This window comes from Verticillium alfalfae, genomic scaffold (genome assembly GCF_000150825.1).
Source record: "Verticillium alfalfae VaMs.102 supercont1.1 genomic scaffold, whole genome shotgun sequence".
Taxonomy (NCBI): Eukaryota; Fungi; Ascomycota; class Sordariomycetes; order Glomerellales; family Plectosphaerellaceae; genus Verticillium; species Verticillium alfalfae.
The window spans coordinates 1,598,603-1,618,888 of NW_003315038.1; the positions used below are offsets into that span (position 1 = coordinate 1,598,603).

The 20,286-nt window shown below is 57.4% G+C and overlaps 7 protein-coding genes across 7 annotated transcripts; 3 read left to right on the top strand and 4 right to left on the bottom strand.

Moving 5' to 3' along the window:
- Positions 1-134: 134 nt before the first annotated feature.
- On the top strand, positions 135-4,027 carry VDBG_00486 (ras GTPase-activating protein gap-1; the record flags this gene model as incomplete). Its single annotated transcript, XM_003008759.1, has 2 exons — positions 135-2,497; positions 2,596-4,027. 2 exons carry the CDS (start codon positions 135-137, stop codon positions 4,025-4,027), a joined length of 3,795 nt encoding a protein of 1,264 aa, XP_003008805.1.
- Positions 4,028-4,704: 677 nt separating this feature from the next.
- VDBG_00487 (peptidyl-prolyl cis-trans isomerase D) lies at positions 4,705-5,964 on the bottom strand (the record flags this gene model as incomplete). Its single annotated transcript, XM_003008760.1, has 2 exons — positions 4,705-5,504; positions 5,592-5,964. 2 exons carry the CDS (start codon positions 5,962-5,964, stop codon positions 4,705-4,707), a joined length of 1,173 nt encoding a protein of 390 aa, XP_003008806.1.
- A 457-nt stretch (positions 5,965-6,421) lies between these two features.
- Positions 6,422-7,171, bottom strand: VDBG_00488 (D-tyrosyl-tRNA(Tyr) deacylase; the record flags this gene model as incomplete). Its single annotated transcript, XM_003008761.1, has 4 exons — positions 6,422-6,481; positions 6,546-6,830; positions 6,895-7,073; positions 7,124-7,171. 4 exons carry the CDS (start codon positions 7,128-7,130, stop codon positions 6,422-6,424), a joined length of 531 nt encoding a protein of 176 aa, XP_003008807.1.
- A 1,032-nt stretch (positions 7,172-8,203) lies between these two features.
- Positions 8,204-10,810, top strand: VDBG_00489 (CCR4-NOT transcription complex subunit 3; the record flags this gene model as incomplete). Its single annotated transcript, XM_003008762.1, has 3 exons — positions 8,204-8,660; positions 8,773-10,409; positions 10,464-10,810. The coding sequence occupies 3 exons, from the start codon at positions 8,406-8,408 to the stop codon at positions 10,522-10,524; spliced, it is 1,953 nt and encodes a 650-aa protein (XP_003008808.1).
- A 2,645-nt stretch (positions 10,811-13,455) lies between these two features.
- VDBG_00490 (conserved hypothetical protein) lies at positions 13,456-14,385 on the top strand (the record flags this gene model as incomplete). Its single annotated transcript, XM_003008763.1, has 1 exon — positions 13,456-14,385. One exon carries the CDS (start codon positions 13,456-13,458, stop codon positions 14,383-14,385), a length of 930 nt encoding a protein of 309 aa, XP_003008809.1.
- A 1,332-nt stretch (positions 14,386-15,717) lies between these two features.
- Positions 15,718-17,124, bottom strand: VDBG_00491 (isocitrate dehydrogenase; the record flags this gene model as incomplete). The annotated part of the gene is made up of 1 exon (XM_003008764.1): positions 15,718-17,124. One exon carries the CDS (start codon positions 17,122-17,124, stop codon positions 15,718-15,720), a length of 1,407 nt encoding a protein of 468 aa, XP_003008810.1.
- Positions 17,125-18,878: 1,754 nt separating this feature from the next.
- On the bottom strand, positions 18,879-20,138 carry VDBG_00492 (conserved hypothetical protein; the record flags this gene model as incomplete). Its single annotated transcript, XM_003008765.1, has 2 exons — positions 18,879-19,815; positions 19,903-20,138. 2 exons carry the CDS (start codon positions 20,136-20,138, stop codon positions 18,879-18,881), a joined length of 1,173 nt encoding a protein of 390 aa, XP_003008811.1.
- Positions 20,139-20,286: the final 148 nt, after the last annotated feature.

Here is a 20,286-nt window from a genome sequence, read left to right on the forward strand (position 1 = left end):
ACAGGGCCGAGGTACCTTTCGACCTAGAATAATATCGGCCTTCCGATTTGCAGACCACTACCCTCTGTTCGACCTTCTACCAGCGCGCCCTGCCGATGCCGTCAAGCAATGGCATGACGATGCTGCCTCCCGACATGGACGGACGACCCTTCCACCCGACCAACCCAGGCACCCACAATCCCACCCCGCCTCTGGAATGGCCCCAGAACACCCCTCTCGACGCACACCGTGACCCAACCCCGTCTCGCGGCCTCGAACGTCTCTCCACCAGCAACCTGCGCACAGCTTTCCGCACCACGGTCTCCTCCTCCCATAACACCATCCGCGCAGTGACACCCGAGTTCTCGAGTCGAGAGGATAGCGCGCATGCCAACGCCCACGCTCACACCCATGCCCACCACGCCCACAACCACCACGATCACGCATCTGCCGCCCCAGCTCTCCCCGCCCGAACGCAACTCGGCTCCACCTCGCCTCAGAGCTCCCCGCGCTCCATTCCGCGCCCGGGAGACATGGTCAGACGCCAGGGTGTCGTGTTCAACGACACATTCGGCGCGTCCTACGACAGTAACTCCTCGAGCCCGCCACCCCCGCGACAAACGAGCGGTAGCTTCCGCCCGCGTACCCATACCATGGATGGCGCCTTTCGACAGCAGTATGCGGCAGCGTCATCTGTCGAGGGACGCCATCGGGTCGGCTCGTTCTCTTCCTCCGGCTCGCAAGTTGTCTTCGACGACAATCGACCACCGCCACCCCTCCCGATCGAGTCGATGGGATATCCCTCCATAACGCAAACAAGACCACCAGAAATCACCACGACAACAGGAAAGGAGAAGAAAGGATCGAGCAGGCGCCTTATCAAGCGCCAGTCTTCCCGACCTACATCGCCGCAAATAACCACTCCTTCCGTGGACTCGCTACCGATACCGGTCCCAACTGATGACGCGAACAAGGTCCTTCTTCTCATGAAGACGCTCTGCGGTCGCATGCGTGGTGAGATTGAGTTCCAGACCGACCTCTCATCGCCATGGCAGAATGGTATTGGATATATCGACGAGGAGAAAGGGTCGCTCATGTTCGACTCCGGCCGTAACGGACCTTTCCACAACACACTCATACAAGACCTTCGAGGCTGCCGAATCACGCCCATGGACCTGACGCAGCCTGAGCGGCGGTGCCTACAGATTCTGTCCACATCACCCAACCAGGTGTCGGTGGAGCTGCTGATACACCCAACGCTGGCTGATGAGCGGGATTTGTGGTTGGCCGCCTTGCTTTGTTGGCAGCAGCTCAGACCCCCAAAGGTCAAATTGTCCAACGGGAGCAACAACACGACACCAACGTCGGTTCGACCGCCATTGCGATCTCGCGGATCTGATGGCGCCGCCCCCAAGTCTACCAATTTCATCAAAGTCGGCCAGGTCAGGCTGTGGGACAAGGGTTTGGCGACATCACCCCGAGCGATCGTGAAGAGACCGTCGACGCGTGATCTGCGGTCTCAGACAATATCCTGGAGGCTTGTGTCGTGCCTGCTTCAGGAGAACGGCGAGATCAGGCTCACTACCAATGACGGAGACTCGGTCATTGCCGTGGTAGAGCTGTCACAGCTTTCGCGGTGCGCCATCCAGCAACTCCATAAATCGGTGCTCGATGAGGAGTATTGCATCGCCATATTCCCACATTACTCGACCATTTCAACACAGCTGTCCATCTTCCGCCCAGTCTACATGGCATTCGAGAATCGCTTACTCTTCGAAGTTTGGTTTGTGCTGCTGCGTGCATTCGCGCTCCCGGACATCTATCGTTTAGACTCGCCCGGAACTGAACAGGTTCTCGAGATTGTGGACTTGGAAGCGGAATGGCCGGGCGAGATTTTCCGAGTAGAGAAGACCATCACGGTCCGCGTCACTGAGGCAAAGTTGAAGCAGAAGCTGGGATCCCCAGAGTTGCCCCCACATGACCGCCATTCCAAGGCTGACAGCGATCCGCTCATCGGCAACTATCTTGCAGAGGTCATCCTCGATGGAGAGGTTCGAGCGCGCACCCCACTGAAGTCGGGCACCAAAAATCCATATTGGAGGGAAGAATACCAGTTCATCGACCTTCCTGCAGCACTGCCCTTCTTGTCAATCATCTTGAAGCGTGTCGATGGCAACCTGGACATGTTGCACCCGCAGCTTCAGCCATCGGCCAATGTGTCCAAGTTTGGAAACTTGTCTGAAGCTCTTTGCGGCGCCGTCGATATACCTTTGGATCTCATCGATTCGGGGAAGGACCTTGAGCGCTGGTTCGAGGTGCTCGATGTGCGGCAGCACTTTGTAGGAACCATGCTGGTCAAGGTTCATTACGAAGAGCTCGTGGTCCTGCATTCAAATGAGTACCAGGCTCTTTCGAACCTGCTGCATAGCTTCCCATCGGGCCTGACCACCCAGATTGCGCACGCCCTTCCTGGCCCAGCTACGGAAAATTGTCGGAGATTTTCCTCAACATCTTCCAAGTCTCGGGCCAGGCGAATGACTGGCTGCAGACACTAGTTGAAGACGAGATAGACGGTGTTGGTAGTCAAGCGCAGATGACAAAATACCGTTTCAGCAGCCGCCTCAAGTCCAACGAGTCTCTGGAATCTGCAAGCGACCGTGAGCAGCTGGTACGCGAAACGGGCAAATCGCTCGCTGGTGAGGCCAATCTACTTTTCAGGGGCAACACGCTTTTCACTCAGGCGCTCGAGTTTCACATGAGACGATCCGGAAAAGAATATCTTGAGACCATTTTGCAGGCCAAAATCAGCGAAATCAACGAGATGAACCCGAATTGCGAGGTGGATCCCAGCAAGCTGAAGCCCGGCGAAGATTTGGCTCAAAATTGGAACCGCCTGCTACAGGCAGCCACCGAGGTTTGGCAGTGCATTGCAAAGGAGCCTACGAAATGCCCTTCGGAGCTGCGGTCGATTCTCAAGTACGTCCGCGCTGTAGCGGAAGACCGATATGGCGACTGGCTACGGACAGTCACCTACACCAGTGTTTCTGGCTTCCTCTTCCTCCGATTCATTTGTCCGGCAATCCTGAGTCCAAAGCTTTTCGGGCTCCTCCGAGACCATCCCCGACCACGGGCGCAACGAACGTTCACGTTGATTGCGAAGGCTCTTCAGGCACTGGGTAACCTTTCGACGTTCGGCAAGAAAGAGGAGTGGATGGAGCCTATGAACAAGTTTTTGACTGCCCAGCGACAGTCGGTCAGGGAATACATCGATGCCATCTGCGCCATCCCCGTGGAGCGGAACAAGGTTGCTCTTGGACCATCTTACTCGACCCCTATCACAATCCTCGGCCGTCTGTCGCCAAACGCACGCGAAGGCTTCCCTGCGCTGCCCTTTGTCATCGACCACGCCCGCAACTTTGCTGCCCTCATCAAGCTCTGGGCAGACGTCAACCCGTTCGCGAATTTGGGCTCCAAAATACCACACGCCAATGGTGGAGGAGAGGACGACGTCTTGATCTTCAATGACATGTGTCTCGACCTACAGAGGCGCACGGACATCTGCCACGCCAAGATGGAGGAATATCGGGCAATCGAGGGTGGACCTAACCCAGTGTCGGAGCTTGCCGATGTTCTTGAGCAGAGCACCCTCGATGCGATCAACCAGTCTTGCAGCACGCCGACTCAGGCTATGCCATCTCCGGATAGCTACGGCTACAGATCCGACGCCGGCCTTCGCCCACCTCGATCTGCAGGCAGTGACGTGGCCCCCGACGCCTCTCAACCATCTCGACGAAGTAAAGAACATCGTCGGGGACGAGAGATGTCGAATCCTACACGGCATGCATCTGGCCAGTCCGAAGTCACATTTGCGACAAATATTTCTTCCGGCAGTGGCGGCACTCTGAAGCGAAATGGGGGTAGCAGATCCACCCGCACGATCCTATCTGGGATCATGAAGCCGTTCGCGCGGAGCGACTCGCCAGAACATGCATCACCTACCATTAGATCCGGGAAGAGTCAGGAGCGTACGAAACATCACGGCAACTGAGATGAAATGACCTTGACGCAAGCCACACGTGCCGCGACGGGACAGTTGCCAACCCCCCCCCCCCCCCCTTCAAAAAAGTAGGGCTCGGCATTCCACAAAAGTCAAGTAGTGCCTGACCATTTGAATCACGGCTGGATAGAGAGGCGTCTTTGGTGATGGGATAGGGTAACCGGCCGGCGTTTGTGTGTTGGGGAGGAATAGGCCAAGCGGATTCAACGACATAGCGGTGGGAGGGGGCCAGCTCATGGGCCAGTTCATATACATATATACCCTTCCATATTTCAAACCAGGATCACGTCACCGATGCCTATGTAGCCCGTTGTGATGTAGTATCGTGTCAATGGTGGATCATGTTTGATCGAGGTATCTAGTTGGGTGGGGGGACTGCCGTGTAATGCTGTTCTCTTTTTTTGTTCTTCCTCGGTATCGCTCCAACGTCATGGCCTCTCGGGTTGCCTATCATCCTTACGCCGGTCATCAAATCATCTCCGTGAAGCAATAAAAAAAGAAGGAACCAAAATCGAAAGAAACCGCGGGGCACGCGCGCAATGCGCCGAGCCCCCTCTGTCGACCTGAAGAATTTGGCCCCGACGTCTCGTGTTGGCTTCCCCCGCTCCCCTCACCTGTCTTGGGCCGCTTTCCGGAAAAAACCCCCATACGCCGTTCACAGGGGAAGCTCATGCAAAAGAAACTTTCTTGTAGGGCGGCCCTTCTCCTTGGGCGGGAGCGGCGCCAGCAGCCTTTTGCTTGACCGAGTTGAGCTCGTTTGAGGATGAGGCCGTCGGGCGGGCCCGGAGCTTGTGCGCGGGCCTCGAGATCAGCAACGGCGGCTCTTCGTCCTTGAGGCGGACGGAGGCGAAGCGCGGCGGTAGAGGGCCTTGGCGCGGTCGGCATCCTTGACGGTGGCGGCGGGCTTGTCGGCGGCGGCGAGGGGCCGCGTCGGCAAAGCGGTGGGCGTCGTCGAAGGTCTCGAGCTTGAGCGCGAGAAGGGCCGAGTTGTTGTTGAGGGCGAAGCGCAGAGCGTCAAGCTGGGCCTGGAGGGCGGGGCGGTCCGCCTCAGGAAGAGCCTCGAGGTCGGGCTCCTCGTTCAGGTAGCGGATACCCTTTTGGTACTTTTCGAGGCCGAGGGCGGGGTCGCCGGCCTTGAAGGCACGGTTGCCGTAGTCCTTGCAGGCCGTGGCGATGGCGAGGACCTCGGCGGCCTCGGGGGGCGTAGCGCAGTCTTCGGGGAAGTCCTCATAGGCATCGCCCATGGCGTCGGGGGCCTTGACATCGGCGGCGAGCGCGGCGTCGCCCGTAAGGACGCCGCAGTCGGCGATGATGGCGTCCTTGACTGGCTTGTCGCCGTTCTGGGTGGGCAGATTCTCGAGCTGTCTGACGATCGACTTGCCGTTAAGGACCTCGCCAAAGACGACGTGTTTGTTGTCAAGGTGGGGTGTGGGAACGGTGGTGATGAAGAACTGGCTGCCGTTGGTGTCTGCGGGAGGCATCACGAGAGATCAGCTCGGTTCAGCTCTTGGTACGGGGGTGTGAGAGCTCCATTGGGAGGCTGGGATGCACATACCGGGACCAGCGTTGGCCATGGAGAGCAGGAAGGGGCGGTCGTGAGTCTTGGGGAAGGCCTCGTCGGCGAACTTGGCACCGTAAATGGACTCGCCGCCGGTGCCGTTGCCTTCGGTGAAATCGCCGCCCTGAATCATGAATTGCTTGATGATGCGGTGGAAGATGGAGCCCTTGTAGTGGAGGGGCTTGCCAGACTTGCCCAGGCCCTTCTCACCGGTGCACAAGGCGCGGAAGTTTTCGGCAGTCTTGGGGACGAGATCATCGTATAGTTCAAAGGTCACACGGCCAGCAGACTTTCCGCCAATGGATATGTCGAAGAAGACGCGACTGCGCTTCTCCTTATCCTCGACGGGAGGGGCAGCGTCGGTAGACATTGTGTGTCGTGGAGAGTGGTATGGCCGGTAGTGGGGGTTTCGATTGGTAGCTCGAGCGCGGTTGGTGTTGATTTGCGCGCGGGGGCAAGTTTGACGAAGTGATGGGTCCCTGAAGCTTCAGATCGTGCTGCTTGAAGCAATTGGAAACGAAGAGGAGGAGTGTCCGCGAATAAGCAGGCTTTGGAGAAAGAAGGAAAAGGCACGTCTGTGACGATGTGAGAAGGTGGAGGTGGGGTTCACGTTTGCCTACATGCAGCTCAGTCGCTCTGGAAGTTTCTAGCTAGGGTCACGGTTGGTAGTGCGGGGCATTGGCTAGTCTCACACTCCTCCCCAGAGCTTTGCACCGGCTGGTCGTCGCGCCGCAGGGCGAATGACGAAGGCCATCTGTGGAACGATTTTTTTTTTAAATGCTTTGGTTATGTAGATGGTCTTAGCATGTTGGCGCTCGCCAGTCTCTTCACGTCGATTTCGCGTTGCCAGGCGGGGGTGGGGGTGACGCTGCTAGCTCAAGCGTAACCTGTGAGGATGTTCAGCAGCCGTTGGGGAAGGATATCGAACTTTGGATAGGTCTGTTGACTTACCGGCCCATCGTTGACCAAGGCCACTTCCATCATGGCCTGGAATTTTCCATTCTTCACGCGGTCGGCAAGGTAACCTTTCTGGACCTCCTGGAAGAAGTAGTGGTATAGTATGCTGGCCTCATCACCGCCCAGGGCACCATGAAAGTCTGGCTTGGATCCCTTGGTCGTCTTGGCCAGCAGCGTGAATTGTGACACTGTCACTGTGTCAGCAAGTGCCCTTTTCGTGTTCTGGGTGGCCGTACCGCAGAGAACCTCTCCTTCAATGTCTTTGACGCTCTGCTTCCACTATGGAGTCGGACGACCGTGTCAGCGATTGCTCTCGAGATAAGAGTTTGCAATGCTCCCTCACTCTGCCGCCTGAGTCGTCATCCCAAAGCTTCATCTTCAGGACTTTGGCAGCCAAGGACTTTGCCTCTCTTTCTGTGTCTCCAGGAGCCACTGCCGCAAAGACTAGAACTCCCTTTCCTATGGAAGATATGACCTCCTTATCCACTGTCACGGAGGCTGACAAAACCCGCTGAATGATTGCTGGTGCTTGTCAGTAATGGGCCTTGGAGGTATAGAGGAGAGAAACGTGCCTTTCATATTGGAAGAGAGGGGAAGCTGGTTTTGTCACTCTACGTATCGTTCTGGCTGTGCTTGAACGTTGATGGTGGTGGTGCATGGAAAGCGAGGTTATTGGACTGGGGCTCCGTCTGAACCGGCATCAATAGCTAGGTACCTACATGTAGTGGATTGGCACGAAATATGACATTCTAGGGTTTGAAGATATCCCAGCGGTGGCCCAGATACTACCATTTTGTTACCTAATTTCACATGAATATAACCCGTAGAATTCGGACACCATGATGCAACGCCATGAACACTTGGAAACCGTGAAGGCTGGAAAAGCTCTAGGCTGAATGATGACGACTAAAGTATCTTCACCCACAAGACTACGCAAAAGCCCTTGGGCACAAGGTACTTGGAATTGGAAAGATCGTCCACGGTCGCGATGCCCGACCTAGGGTGCTGAACCTGCCCGCACTATAACCATCCGAGGGATCAAAAGACGTGCTTTACCCAGACTGTCGACGGTACTCGAACAACTGCTCACACCATGCCACATTGCACGGTGGTCGTGCTTTGCATCCCTGTCGTCTGGTCACTTGGCTGTCACACCGCGCAGTTCATTCACTCCCGGCCCACTTTAATGCCTACGTGCCTACTCGATTGAGCGAGCTGTTTGCATGTACTCCGTGTGAGAGACGTGTGAGAGGATGACTTGGTGCGCTGAAGTTTTCAGGGGTGCTCGTCGCTTGAGCTCGTCAACATGCCGAAAACCCCTTCCTGAGCCCGACGTGCGACCAAGACAAAGGGCTCACACGAATGAAACCGATGATTAAAAAATGCTCCTCCATTGCCGTATAGATGATCAGCTAACTGAAGCATTGCTGGCGCCTGCCCGCTTGCAAGTCATCATATTAACCGATCACGTGCTATTGCTCGCCGCCTAGTTTAGCGGCTCTGACGCACTGTGCAATACTGGAGGTACCTGAGCATGCTGGCACCTTCCTCCGTCAATCACCATTCGCGAAACAGCCTTCTCGGGAAGCAAACTTCCTTCACACTGCGCAATCACGATTGACACCCCAACAACACTTGTCTCCGCGGGACGACGCACGACGCTTCTTCGAACCACCTCATCTGATCAGCGTGCGGGTCAGACAACATTACTGGACGACGTAAACCCGCGCCTGGCGCCGCTAACACATTCCCGACGTCGACTCCCAATAGCCGGGATCATCCAGTCTTCCACCTCGAAGACGACCTACCTGTTCTGTACAAACGCCTGCTTCCATCTCGCGATCACAAGTCATCATGGCCGCACGAAAACTGCAGCAAGAAGTGGAGAAGTGCTTCAAGAAGGTGGCAGAAGGCGTGGCCGAGTTCGAGGCCATTTACGAGAAGATCGAGCAGTCCAATAACCTCTCCCAAAAAGAGAAGTTGGAGGACAACCTGAAGCGCGAGATCAAGAAACTGCAGCGGATGCGAGATCAGATCAAGACATGGGCCGCAAGCAACGACATCAAGGACAAGGGTCCTTTACTCGAGCATCGAAAGCTGATTGAGACGGTTCGTCACACACACACAACGACACTTTCATCCCCGCACCGGCGCAGCAAGACGATCCCCCTTTGGCGTCTGCGTGCTGCTGCCATGTCCCCTGACTAACATGGAAAAATAGCAAATGGAACGCTTCAAAGCCGTCGAAAAGGCCATGAAGACGAAAGCCTACTCCAAAGAAGGGTTGGCTTCGTCTCAGAAGCTCGATCCAGCAGAACAAGCCAGAGCCGAAGCTGGCGAGTTTCTTGGGAACCAGGTGGACGAGTTGGAACTGCAAATCGAGACGCTCGAGGCCGAGTCCGAATCCATACAAGCCACGATGAAGAAGGGGAAGAGCCAGGGCGCCAAGGCAGATCGGATCGCCGAGATTGACCGCATCATAGAGCGACATAAGTGGCATCAAGGCAAGCTGGAGCTGATCCGGCGCTCATTGGAGAACGGGGGCATCGACACCGAACAGGTGACCGATTTGGAGGAAACGATCCGCTACTACGTCACCGACAGCTTGACTGACGACTTTATCGAAGACGAAGAAATGTACGACGAACTCAACCTGGACGAGGAAGAGGGCGTGTTCGGTGTGCCGCAGGAGGATAAGGGTTCGTCACAAGACAACGCGTCACTGGCAGAAGAGGCGACGCCAGAACCCGAGGTTGTCAAGCCTGTGGCTGTAGCCAAGGCGAAACAGGTAGCAGAAGTTGCAGCGGCATCAACGCGACGACCAAGTGCGCAGGTGAAATCACCACTGCCTGCTTTAGCCACCTTACATACACCCCTGGCAACGATTAGTAACGGTACGTCTTCAGGGCCGGTCATGAAGCCGGCTTCCGTCCCAGCAAGGCCAGCCGAGGGACTCAAGTACGCATCTGCGGCTGCTGCGGCTGCTGCGAACGATAAGATTGGCATCGCACCTTTGCCGCCCCCACCAGGCATGTCGCCCTCACCTGTTGCGCCGTCGACGGTCCAAGTCAAGACGGGCGCAGCGAGCGCGACGAGCTCACCAGCGACGACGGCAGCGCAGCCAGCTGCTGTGGAGAAGACGGAGCCCAAGGCGCCGGCACCCGCCTCTTCGAGCAGTGCGACCGAGGCCCTAACAGCTAGCACACGCGCGACGCCTGCTCCCGCAAAGGCGGAGAAGAGCAAGGCTGCGAGCAAAGCAGCAACGGCAGTGGAACCCGTGGAGCCTGTTCGAAGCAAGCGACAACAGCGCAAGCTTGCCGAACAAGCGGAGGCCGAAGCTCGGACGACGGCGCGTGCCAACGGAACGGCGCATAGCAAGACGACCCAGGAGGATCGCGAAGAGGAGTCCATTTATCACCTGCCTGCCTCGCTTCAGGATCTCGTCGAGTCCTTCGAGGTGACGCGCAAGAAGCCTGCGAGCCTGTCGTCGCCGGCGACGTTGCGCATGCTGCAGACCAGCCAGGCTACATGCCCTGACCCGCTGGACTCGGAGGTCCCTAGAACATATCGACCGGACGTGCGGGTCCCTGCTACCGGAACAGGGTTTCCTCAGGAGCCCCTCGCCCTGCTGGACGACCCCCGGCTATACCAACGCATCGAGCCGGACACGCTTTTCTATGTGTTTTACTACAAGCAGGGAACACCGCAGCAGTACCTTGCAGCCAAAGCACTGAAGGACCAGAGCTGGAGGTTCCACAAGCAATACCAAACTTGGTTCCAACGACATGAGGAGCCGAAGAGCATCACGGAAGAATTCGAGCAGGGCACTTACCGTTTTTTTGACTATGAATCCACATGGTTCGTGCCGCCACCCGTCGTCGCAGTGCCCAGCAGCTAACATGCGCGTGACAGGATGAACCGACGGAAGGCCGACTTCAAGTTCGCCTACAAGTTCCTCGAGGACGATGTATGAGTATCAGCACATGGAAAATGTTTTACGGACGCAGGTTGGTACCGCGGGCCAAGGATCTCTCTGGGTTGAGAGCCTTGGGAATCGGCGTTGCGTTGCCTTTCTTGCTTTCGGACACGTGGTCAGGGACGGGGGATCGTCTCGAGGACCGTTACTGGTACAGTAGGGCTGGCTGACAGGACTACGTGCACAATTCTACTTGCCGTCTGGCCAGTTTGGCCTGCGTGACAGCGATCGCTACAGCTAGGTAGCTGTAGGCTACTAGGACTTGGTTTAGTGTTGTATTACGAATGACGGTGTGAAGGTTCATGTCTGAGTGTGCCTGGCGTCTGTCTGCCTCTGGAGGCTGGGTACCTCCATGGGCAGGAGCTTGCGTGATTCTACGGGGTGGCCACTCACCCTGAGTCGCCTTACCTAAGGTCAGGATAAGGTACATTCAAGTGGGGTTGCCTCTCCCTGTGCAGAGCTGAGGTTGGCTGTCGTTTCCGTACTCTCACTCGTACGCCTCTCCCCCCCCTCGTGCTGCCTCTCCTCTTCAGCACTTTCACATCAACACCAGAACACGCGAGGAGCATCATGTGCCCGATCCGATAGTAAGGCAGGATCTCTCCATCTCACACGTAGCATCGCATCGGCACATGCTGCCGATCGAAGCCACGCATTCTTTGTCCGCCTGTCGATCCATCGACAGCCTTGTTTTTGCCATGGCCTTTGGACGCCTTGTCTCGAGCATGAAGGTCACGCCTGACTGTCCGCCATAGTTTGGCGAACCGACCCCCTAGAATGGCGGAACACCGAGCAGTCGTTCAAGCTGCTGGCAGGATAGAGGAAGCCCACAGACGCACCTATCCTCTTCGTCCGTCCACATGCCATCTCGTCTCCATTCAGCCGCCTTCAGTCGATCTCGGGTCCGAACCGATGCCCGCACGTCTCCTTCGCTCCTCTCCCCGGCCTTTCGACGACAGCCTGTTCGGCCGAACAGCATTCTTTTGCGTGTGTGCTGTGCTGTGTTGTAACGGCGCTGTTGTCGGAACCTAAGGTACCTATCTGTCTTGAGGTAGTCAGCGCGAGGCAAACCTGCCCTTTTGAAGCCAGCCCTGGATATGGGCCCTCCCCGGTTGGACCATGTATCGCCTAGCTGCCGGACCCAGCATTGACCCTTTAACTTGGTGCAAGGAAGCAGGACACTGATGGTATGGCCATGTTTGGATTGGGGTTTACCGCTACATTTGGCACAGAGTCCCCGACTTGCAGCGACGTCGTCGCGCACGCGCGCTTGCAGCAGCCCCATTTTGCCCAAGGTGGCAGTGCTCTAGGCAGCAACAAGAGCAGCAGCACCACCGAGCACCAGTAACAGCACAAGTCGAACCACCCCCCACCCCTGGTCTTGGTGTTCTTCCAACGGTCCAGAAGGTGCCTGGGCTGTCACTTGGAAGCGGCCATTTCATCTGCAGCGATGAGCCTTGCCTAGAGCCTACCCACCGTCTTGGCCCACAGCCATGTGTTCTTGTGTCGATGACTGGCTCAAATCTGGACACCATAGTCGCGATATCTGCGAGTACGTTACCAGCCACTGCCGCTGGCTGAGCCAACATTCACCGCTGCGTGCTGTCTTTTCCCTTCCAGGCTTTCCTCTTCGTTTTCTTAGCCTCAGCCTGTTCGGTTTCAGGCTCGCGCAAAGATGAACCAAACACTGGCCCCATGCCAATTGGACCACAAACCATGGGCCGACTGACACTTTTGCCATGGGGTGCGCCGAGGGCCAGCTATTCGCGATCCAACTAGTGAATCTTGGGCCTATCTGGGACTCTACTTTCCGGCAGCCCTGCCGAACAGGAGTGTATGCTCAGCACATGTATGGGTGGCCTAATACAACCTACGACACTTCGCCCTCTTGTCAGAGTGTCTGAGGGCGTGCGTGTTGGGTGTCTGGCCCCTCTGACCTGGCACACCAGTAGGTCGACCCATCCATCCCCTCTGTGTCGTGTCCGAGACTGGTCACGAAGAAGGTGGCTTCTAGGGCCCAACCAAGCCTCATCTACAACCTTCTAATCCTTCACCGAGAAGCAGCTCCGAGGCCTTGCATCGGGTAATCCAGTGGTTCTGAGGCCAACCCCTGGTCAGCCATGTCCCTGCCTGGCCGCATGAGTCGCACTCCACCACAAGCCCAACCATGTCAAGTGTGAGGACAGTACCTTAATTTCGCCATCTACCGCCCACCTCAAGCTTTAGCCCGGTTCTTTTCACTTTGATCCTCGTCAGATTGGCTGAGGATTGCGGCTGTGACACTCTGACCTGTCAAATGGCGTATACGGATCCATATCTACGACAGACAGTCCGCTGCTGCGATTTGCCTTTATGTCCACCCTTCCCATTGACCGATCAACGGGAGGAAAGTGTCACTTGAACAACGCTTCCTCACCCCATGCCCCTCCTTCATCGACGTTGTGTATATGACGAGGCAACGAGACTCTTGAAATCCGCCTCACTGCAAGAAGTGCTCTTCTCTGAATCTCGAACACTTGGTCGCCCTCTTGAGGAACCGTATTGAGCCTTTGTTCAACGGGTTTGGAAGCCCACGGCAGGCGTGTTGTTGTACACGACCCAACCGGCTCGAGTTCCTGTGGTGGATGTCCGCATTTGATCCGCCAAACTGCATAGTTGAGCGACTCCGGCTCCTGCGGTTCCGCCCTCCGTTGTCGTTCATGTAAGTCCTTCAACGATTGCTGTTTGCCCCGTCCACCTCTTGACTTAAGATGGTTATTAAAAGCACGACAATCCGCCTCGTCCTCCCATTACATCTCTCGTTATCCGTACTAATAGGACCACCAGAATCCGAAACACCGGACAGCTCGATCAACTATACTCACACCAGTCTCACCCTATCTGCAGGGCAACATGAACTATTACGTCGACCACACAAGACACTACGCCATGGAGCGCAGTGTCTCGTCAGACTATTCCTACCCAGAAGTTGCCCTGTCACCCAGAGCCATCCGCCGCACACGACAACCGTCCGACAGCGGCTCCTCATACGGACGGCCAGACTCCCTTCCTTCACCATCCATCAGTCGTGCTGTGTACTCTTACACAGACTACGACCGGGACGACTATGGCCGGGATGACTACGGCCAGGACAGCTACGGCCAGGACACTGGCGCGTACAGCAACCCCTCCAATAGCCCTGCCTCATCTAGCCACCAGACCGCCGACGAGGACACTGGCCCGTTGAGACAAAGACGTCACGGTCGTGCCTCGATGCAAGGGGACTCACCGAGAGCACCCTTGACAAACGGAGATGACGGCGTCTCGCCGACAGATTGGGCGCACTACATATATCATTATACAGACGACGGCGGCTACTGGAAACTCCGGCCAGAGTTTGCGTACACGGGCGAAAGCCCATCCATACCTCATCACAAATCCAAAAGCAGGACGGCCGACAATGACAGCTACGAGGGAGACGAGTCGACCTCGGGCTATGTCTGCATGTGGCCCAAATGCGACGCCAAACACTTCAAACGCCAGGCCGACCTCCAGCGACACTACACGCAACGACACATCAGCGAGAAGGTGCGCGATTCCTGGCAGTGTGACCACAAGAAGTGTGCGCGCAGCGAAAAGGGGTTCGGGCGCCTGGACCACTACCGCGATCACCTGCGAGACTACCACAAGGAGGACGTCTGTAAGCGCAATAGTCCTGTTGACGACGAGTGGCTCAAGTCGCGCACCTATCACGCGAGGTGGTGGCGCTGCTCCCGATGCGTGATCCGCGTCGAGGTTGCCAAGCACCCGGACCACGTGTGCCCCAAGTGTAAGACGGGCTGCGAGGAACAGAGGAAGAGCGCGCGGGGCCTGCGGTGATGCGGTCGACGGGGGCCTGGGAGCCGGGGTGTGGGTGTCCGTGAGGTAGGCTGTGCCCTCTTTTTCTTGTGAATACTCGAAACTAGGGAACTTTTTTTTACACTTTGAAGGAGGGGTTTGGTTGGGTGTATATTTTTTCAATGTTACCCCATCAGCGCTGTATGATGCACCTCCCCCATTTGGCTAACACAGCCTCACGCAATCAGAGGTGTCCAACCACCTTCACCCCTTCCCTTGAACCCCCATTACGCACACCCTCTGTCTCCTGTACAACCCCCAAAGCTGCCTCATCACGTCGTACCTTGCCCCCCCTGCGCCCGCAGATGCGTCATGCAACGGCCGAGCTTCGATTTTGGTTCGATCGATTCGAGGGGTCCCTCTCTATCTCTCTCCAAGTGCGTGTGGTGTGGTGTAGACTGCACTGCCTTTGGCAACGGGGAGTCTAGCACAGTTGGCAAGCAAAGGGGCCGCCCCCGGGGGCCCGGAACCCGGTCGGTTCGGGTCTGTTCGTTCGTTGTCTTCAGGGGCCTCAATGCGAGCCGGCACGGCTATTGAATTTTTGGCGCAGCTCGATGGTTCTGGACTATTGCCGGTTCAGGTATCTACCCTGACCTATATCGCGGTCCTTCTTATTTTAGTTCCTTCTCGCTCGTCCTCGACTAGTGGGGGGTCTCATGGGAGACGGGTGAGGAAACAGGTCGGGATTGGTGGCCGTCTGGTCTTTTTCCTGTCTTTCTTTTTGTTGTCACTGGTTATGAGTGGTGTTTGGGCGTTTACTCACGACTAACGAAGTCTCACGACCGAAGAGAAGGAGGAAAGAGGGAGGTCTCGTGTAACGTAGTATCATTCTAGCCAACCAAAGCTGGCGAGCCGGCCTTGGCAAGTTTCCCTCTTTCCGACCGTTGAAATGAAATGTAGCATATACTGCCAGAGTGAGGCCGCAGAGTTCGATGCACATGTCTACTCGTACCTAGGATTTCTGTCTACGCAGGCTTCGAATACAAAATGCATACCCACATGCGACTGTCTAGATCATGTCCCGCGAGGACACACATGATGCGATGTAGCTGCAACCATCGAAAAAGGAACATGCATGAGATGCAAATCGGAAAAGGGCCTACCCTGTCTGCAAGCCTGCCAGCCTGCATTGCCTGCGCGCGAGGCCTCCGAGGGGCTCTGCACAGCCTGATTCTCGTACATGCATCGCTCTCCGCACGAATAAAAACCACAAGCCTCCGCCGCTCAGCCCGCCACACAGGTGTCGTCCTTCATCAGTGGTATCCATCTCGCCGTCATTTCAGGCCAGTCGCTTCCGCCTTCGGGCACAATCATTTACAGCTTCTCCTTCAGGAGGCTCTTCATCCTCCTCTCGACGGCGTTCAGATACTCAGTAGTGGTGACGTAGTCCCCACGGCCGGTCTTGCCGCAGGCGAGGGCAAGGTCCTTGGTCATGATGCCGTCCTGGTCGACCGTGTCGATGCAGGCCTTCTCGAGGCTCTCGGCAAAGGCGACGAGCTCGGGGGTGTCGTCGAGCTGGCCACGCTTGATGAGGCCACGGGTCCAGGCAAAGATGGAGGCGATGGGGTTGGTCGAGGTCTCATTGCCCTTCTGATGCTCGCGGTAGTGGCGGGTCACAGTGCCGTGGGCGGCCTCGGACTCGAAGGTCTTGCCGTCGGGAGTGATGAGGACCGAGGTCATGAGGCCGAGGGAGCCGAAGCCCTGGGCGACAATGTCGGACTGGACGTCACCGTCGTAGTTCTTGAGGGCCATGATGTAGCCGCCCGAAGACTTGATCATCTGGGCGACCATGTCGTCGATGAGACGGTGCTCGTACCAGATCTTCTTGGCCTCAAAGTCCTTCTTGTAGGTAGACTCGTAGATGTCCTGGAAAATGTCCTTGAAGCGGCCGTCGTACTTCTTGAGGATGGTATTCTTGGTGCTCATGTAGAGGGGCAGCTCCTTGTCGAGGGCGAGCTTGAACGAGGCGTGGGCGAAGCCGCTGATGCTCTCGTCCGTGTTGTACTGGGTCTGGGCGACGCCGCCGCCGTTCTTGAACTGGAAGACCTCAATCTCCTCGGGCTCGCCGCCCTTGGGGGTGTAGACCATCTTGAGGGTGCCCTCGCCCTTGACGACGAGGTCCTTGGCGCGGTACTGGTCGCCAAAGGCGTGGCGGCCGATGATGATGGGCTTCTTCCAGCCGGGCACGAGGCGGGGCACGCGGGGGATGACAATGGGCTCGCGGAAGACGGTGCCGCCGAGGGCGTTGCGGATGGTGCCGTTGGGGGAGAGCCACATCTGCTTGAGCTTGAACTCCTCGACACGGGCCTCGTCGGGGGTGATGGTGGCGCACTTGACGCCGACGCTGTACTTCTTAATGGCGTTGGCGGCGTCAATGGTGACCTGATCGTTGGTCTCGTCACGGTACTCAAGGCCGAGGTCGTAGTACTTGAGGTCAATGTCGAGGTAGGGGTGGATGAACTTGTCCTTGATGTCCTTCCAGATGATGCGGGTCATCTCGTCGCCGTCGAGCTCGACGACGGGGTTCTTGACCTTGATCTTCTTCACGGTGGCCATGGTCCTGGACTGGAAGAAGGCGGCGCGGGGCAGGGTGCGGCCAGATGCGGGAGAGCAGGAGGGCGACGACGAGAGGACGGCGGCGCGGCGCAGAATGGAGGATGCAGAGGCGGGAGAGGAGGCGGCAACAGAGCACGGGCGGAGAGCGACGCGGAGGGAGTTCATAGTGAAGAAGGTCGGCAGAGGCGCACACGACGGGAGGGGTCGGTTTGTAGAGAGGGGCCGTCGGGAGGAGGGAAGAAGCAACGAGGCCAATGCCGAGGTGCTGAAGCTGGCCGGGTGGCTTTACCGAATAGCGTAATGCGTGAGCGGTACAAGCGGTAGGAGCTTCAGAGGGTCCTCTCGGCCTGCAGTGGGCGCGCGCGAGTTCAATTGGCGGTTTCGACGGGATGCAGATCTGGGTGCCACCACCAGAGGGAAGGCTGCAGGAAGCTGGCTGATCGATGTCTCTTCGCTGGTGTCGTTGCTGTTGCTTGCTGTCGCTGTCGCAACGGGCGAGAGAAATCCGTCGATGACGTTTTTCGGGGGGGGGATGTCGAGGAGAGGAAGAAGAAGAAAAGTCTCGGGAGAGAGCAAGAGGCGGCACAGCTGTCTCTCTTATGGGGCAATGGAAGAGGCGGGGGAGAGCAAAGGTGGTGGTGACTTGTCGTTGGAAGACGCAAGTCGACGGTGGGTGGGATGAAGGATGAGGATATGAGATGGGAATGGGGATGGGAGGCAGGAGCAGGCGGGACATCAGCCTGTTCAAGAGCTCGCCGGTTTCTCCTTCCAGTCGAGTCAATGAAGCTGCGAACTCGCCCTCCCAGAGCCCCGAGCCCCGGCCATCGCTGAAAAAGCTCTCTGCGGGGCGACCAGGGTTCCGCCGTCTGCTCCTGCTCCCCCTGTCTCTTGACTGATACAGTGCTGTCATGCCCAAAAAGTCACTCACCACGAAATGCCTGTACCTACCGCTAAGAGTCCCTATGTGGTGCCATACAGCAATGCATACACCCACACCGAAACAACCGCCCCAATTTCCTGCGTCGCCAGGCCACCTCAGGTACCGATCGACTGAATGCGGGGAGAGCTTTCGCAGATGACCACCTTCCCCCTTCGGGCTGCCGCTGGCCCGATGCACCCGACCCCCCCGATTCACCCGTCTGCTGACTCGGGCTCTGCAACCACATGGGCAACAGAGTCGATTCGGCGTGGGAATGCGACGCGCGCTGCTTTCGTGATGTTGAGCACTGCTTGCTGCATATCCACGAATTACTACACCGGCGGCGCCACAGACTCACCTCTCATCCCAATCAGACCTAGTGTACCCGCCCTGGACCTGGCAGCAAGGCCCAGTCCAGGTGGACCCGCCGCATCCGATGTCGCTCTCGTCGCTCACCACCAAAACCCACCAGCTGTCTCTGGAACATCAGGGCTATCGTCGGTTTACGAGTATCCCCGGTTTATGACCGATCGTGTCACTTAACTGCCTCGCACACTTGCCATCAGCTGTGTCACTCTCCAGCAGTGACTCACGGCCTTGGGCGAGGCTCCATGGCGGCTGGCAATCGAGGTCGATCGTCACCGTCAAAGCATGACGACGAAACAGCCATCGGCAGCAACACGTGCTCGAGAACAGAGGAGCAAAGGTGTCAAGGAATCGTGAACAACCTCTATAGCAATTGATCTGGCTCACCACCAGTGCGGCCTAGCTACGGACGCACTTTGATGGTCAACTGAGTCCGCCCCCCACCGAACGCCGTTTGCTCACAAAAAGACTCGAGCTTCACTATGTATACATATAACCCACGCATTAACACATGTCGTCTTCTCGAATAAAGACCCCCCAAAACGCCTTCAAAGCGAAGTGCCCAGTAGAGTATACTAGCATGGTTCACGGCTGGCCATATCTCATGAAACACTGGAACCGCATCGAAGCCTCCTCAGTCATCATGCGCGTCTTCCGCCAGGGACCGGCCTCGCGAGCCCGTGGGCGTCCGGCCCTTACCGCCGCGCCGAGGCTTGCCAGAAGGCGTCTCCATGTCCCCTTCGCCGCCGCTCTTGCGCTTCTTTTTGCTGGGGCGGCCGCTCGAGCCGCCCTTGGGCCGATAGCTGACGTCCTCGTCACGCTTGCGCTTGGCGGGACCCCTGGTGGACGAGAGGTTGAAAAGGTCGCCATCCTTGTCGGCGAAGGCTTCGCGGGTGCCGCTCTGGGGCTCGTCGCCGGCCTCTTTGTGAGACTGTGACACGCTGAGCCGGTCGATGCCGCTCCGTCGTTTGCCGCCCCGAGACCCGCGTCCGCCGCCGCGCTCCGACTTGGCGGCACTGGCCCCGATTCCCGATTTCCTCTTGCGCTTAACATCAGTGGCCGGTGCTTCGTCATGGTGCGCGTCGTCCTTGTCCGCCGCCGGAGCTGCCTGCTCGGCATCCTGGAGGAACGTCTTGGGGGCGTTCTTGCGAAGCCAGTTGTAGACACTGGTAGGGTTGCGGAGGGCTATGTTTTGGCTGCTGCTGTTGGTGTTCGTGAGGGTGTTGGGACGGGCAGAAGGCGCCAGCGTGGGCAGCATGTCGCTGTCGTCGATGCGCCTGTCAAGGTCCCAGAGATATTCATCGATATCATCAGGGTTGAGGAATGAAGGCGGATTCGCTTCGCCGGCAAAAGGCTCCATGTCGGCGACGACGGTCGGGAAGCGCTCCTTCGCCTGGGCATAGGATGTGTGTGGTACGTCTTGGAGCACCTGATCGAGAGACTTGGTGGGCTTCGGGAGGTCGCGATCGAGATTGTCATCGTCGGCTGGGGGCGTGAGAGCGATGTCGAGTCGCTTCTCTAGGGGGATCTGGTGCGACTCGTTGAGCTCCAAGAGCAGGTCGAGCAGACGGCTGTAATGCGTGTGAGAACCAGACACAGCCATCTGAGCGATCGCGAGACCATGACCCGTGAATGCGAAATGCTCGCAGGGGACTTACTCGTTTTCAATTGCGATCCGCTTCGCCATGGCAAGTGCCTTCTGCTCCTGCTTGTGCAGTTCCTCGCCATCATGCATCTTCTGGTCGAACGTGATGCGCATCTTGCGATACTTCTTCTTCCACGACTTGTATGTTGGCTTCGCGTCAGCCATTCGTGTGTCTTCCGAGTCGTACCGTTCGGGCTTGATGAGGTCGTGCTCAGGGCGCGCCGTGACGGAAGGCGCGTCGTCGTCCATCTTTTTTCTTCGAGCCGACTAACGTGATAGCCCCAACAAAGATTGATGTTTCCGCTGCAGTGCTTTTTAAGAGAGCGAGTAATCCTGGCGTTCAGTGATGGGGGAAGTCGAGATTGAAGCTGAAGTGATGAAAAAGGGTGATGATGCC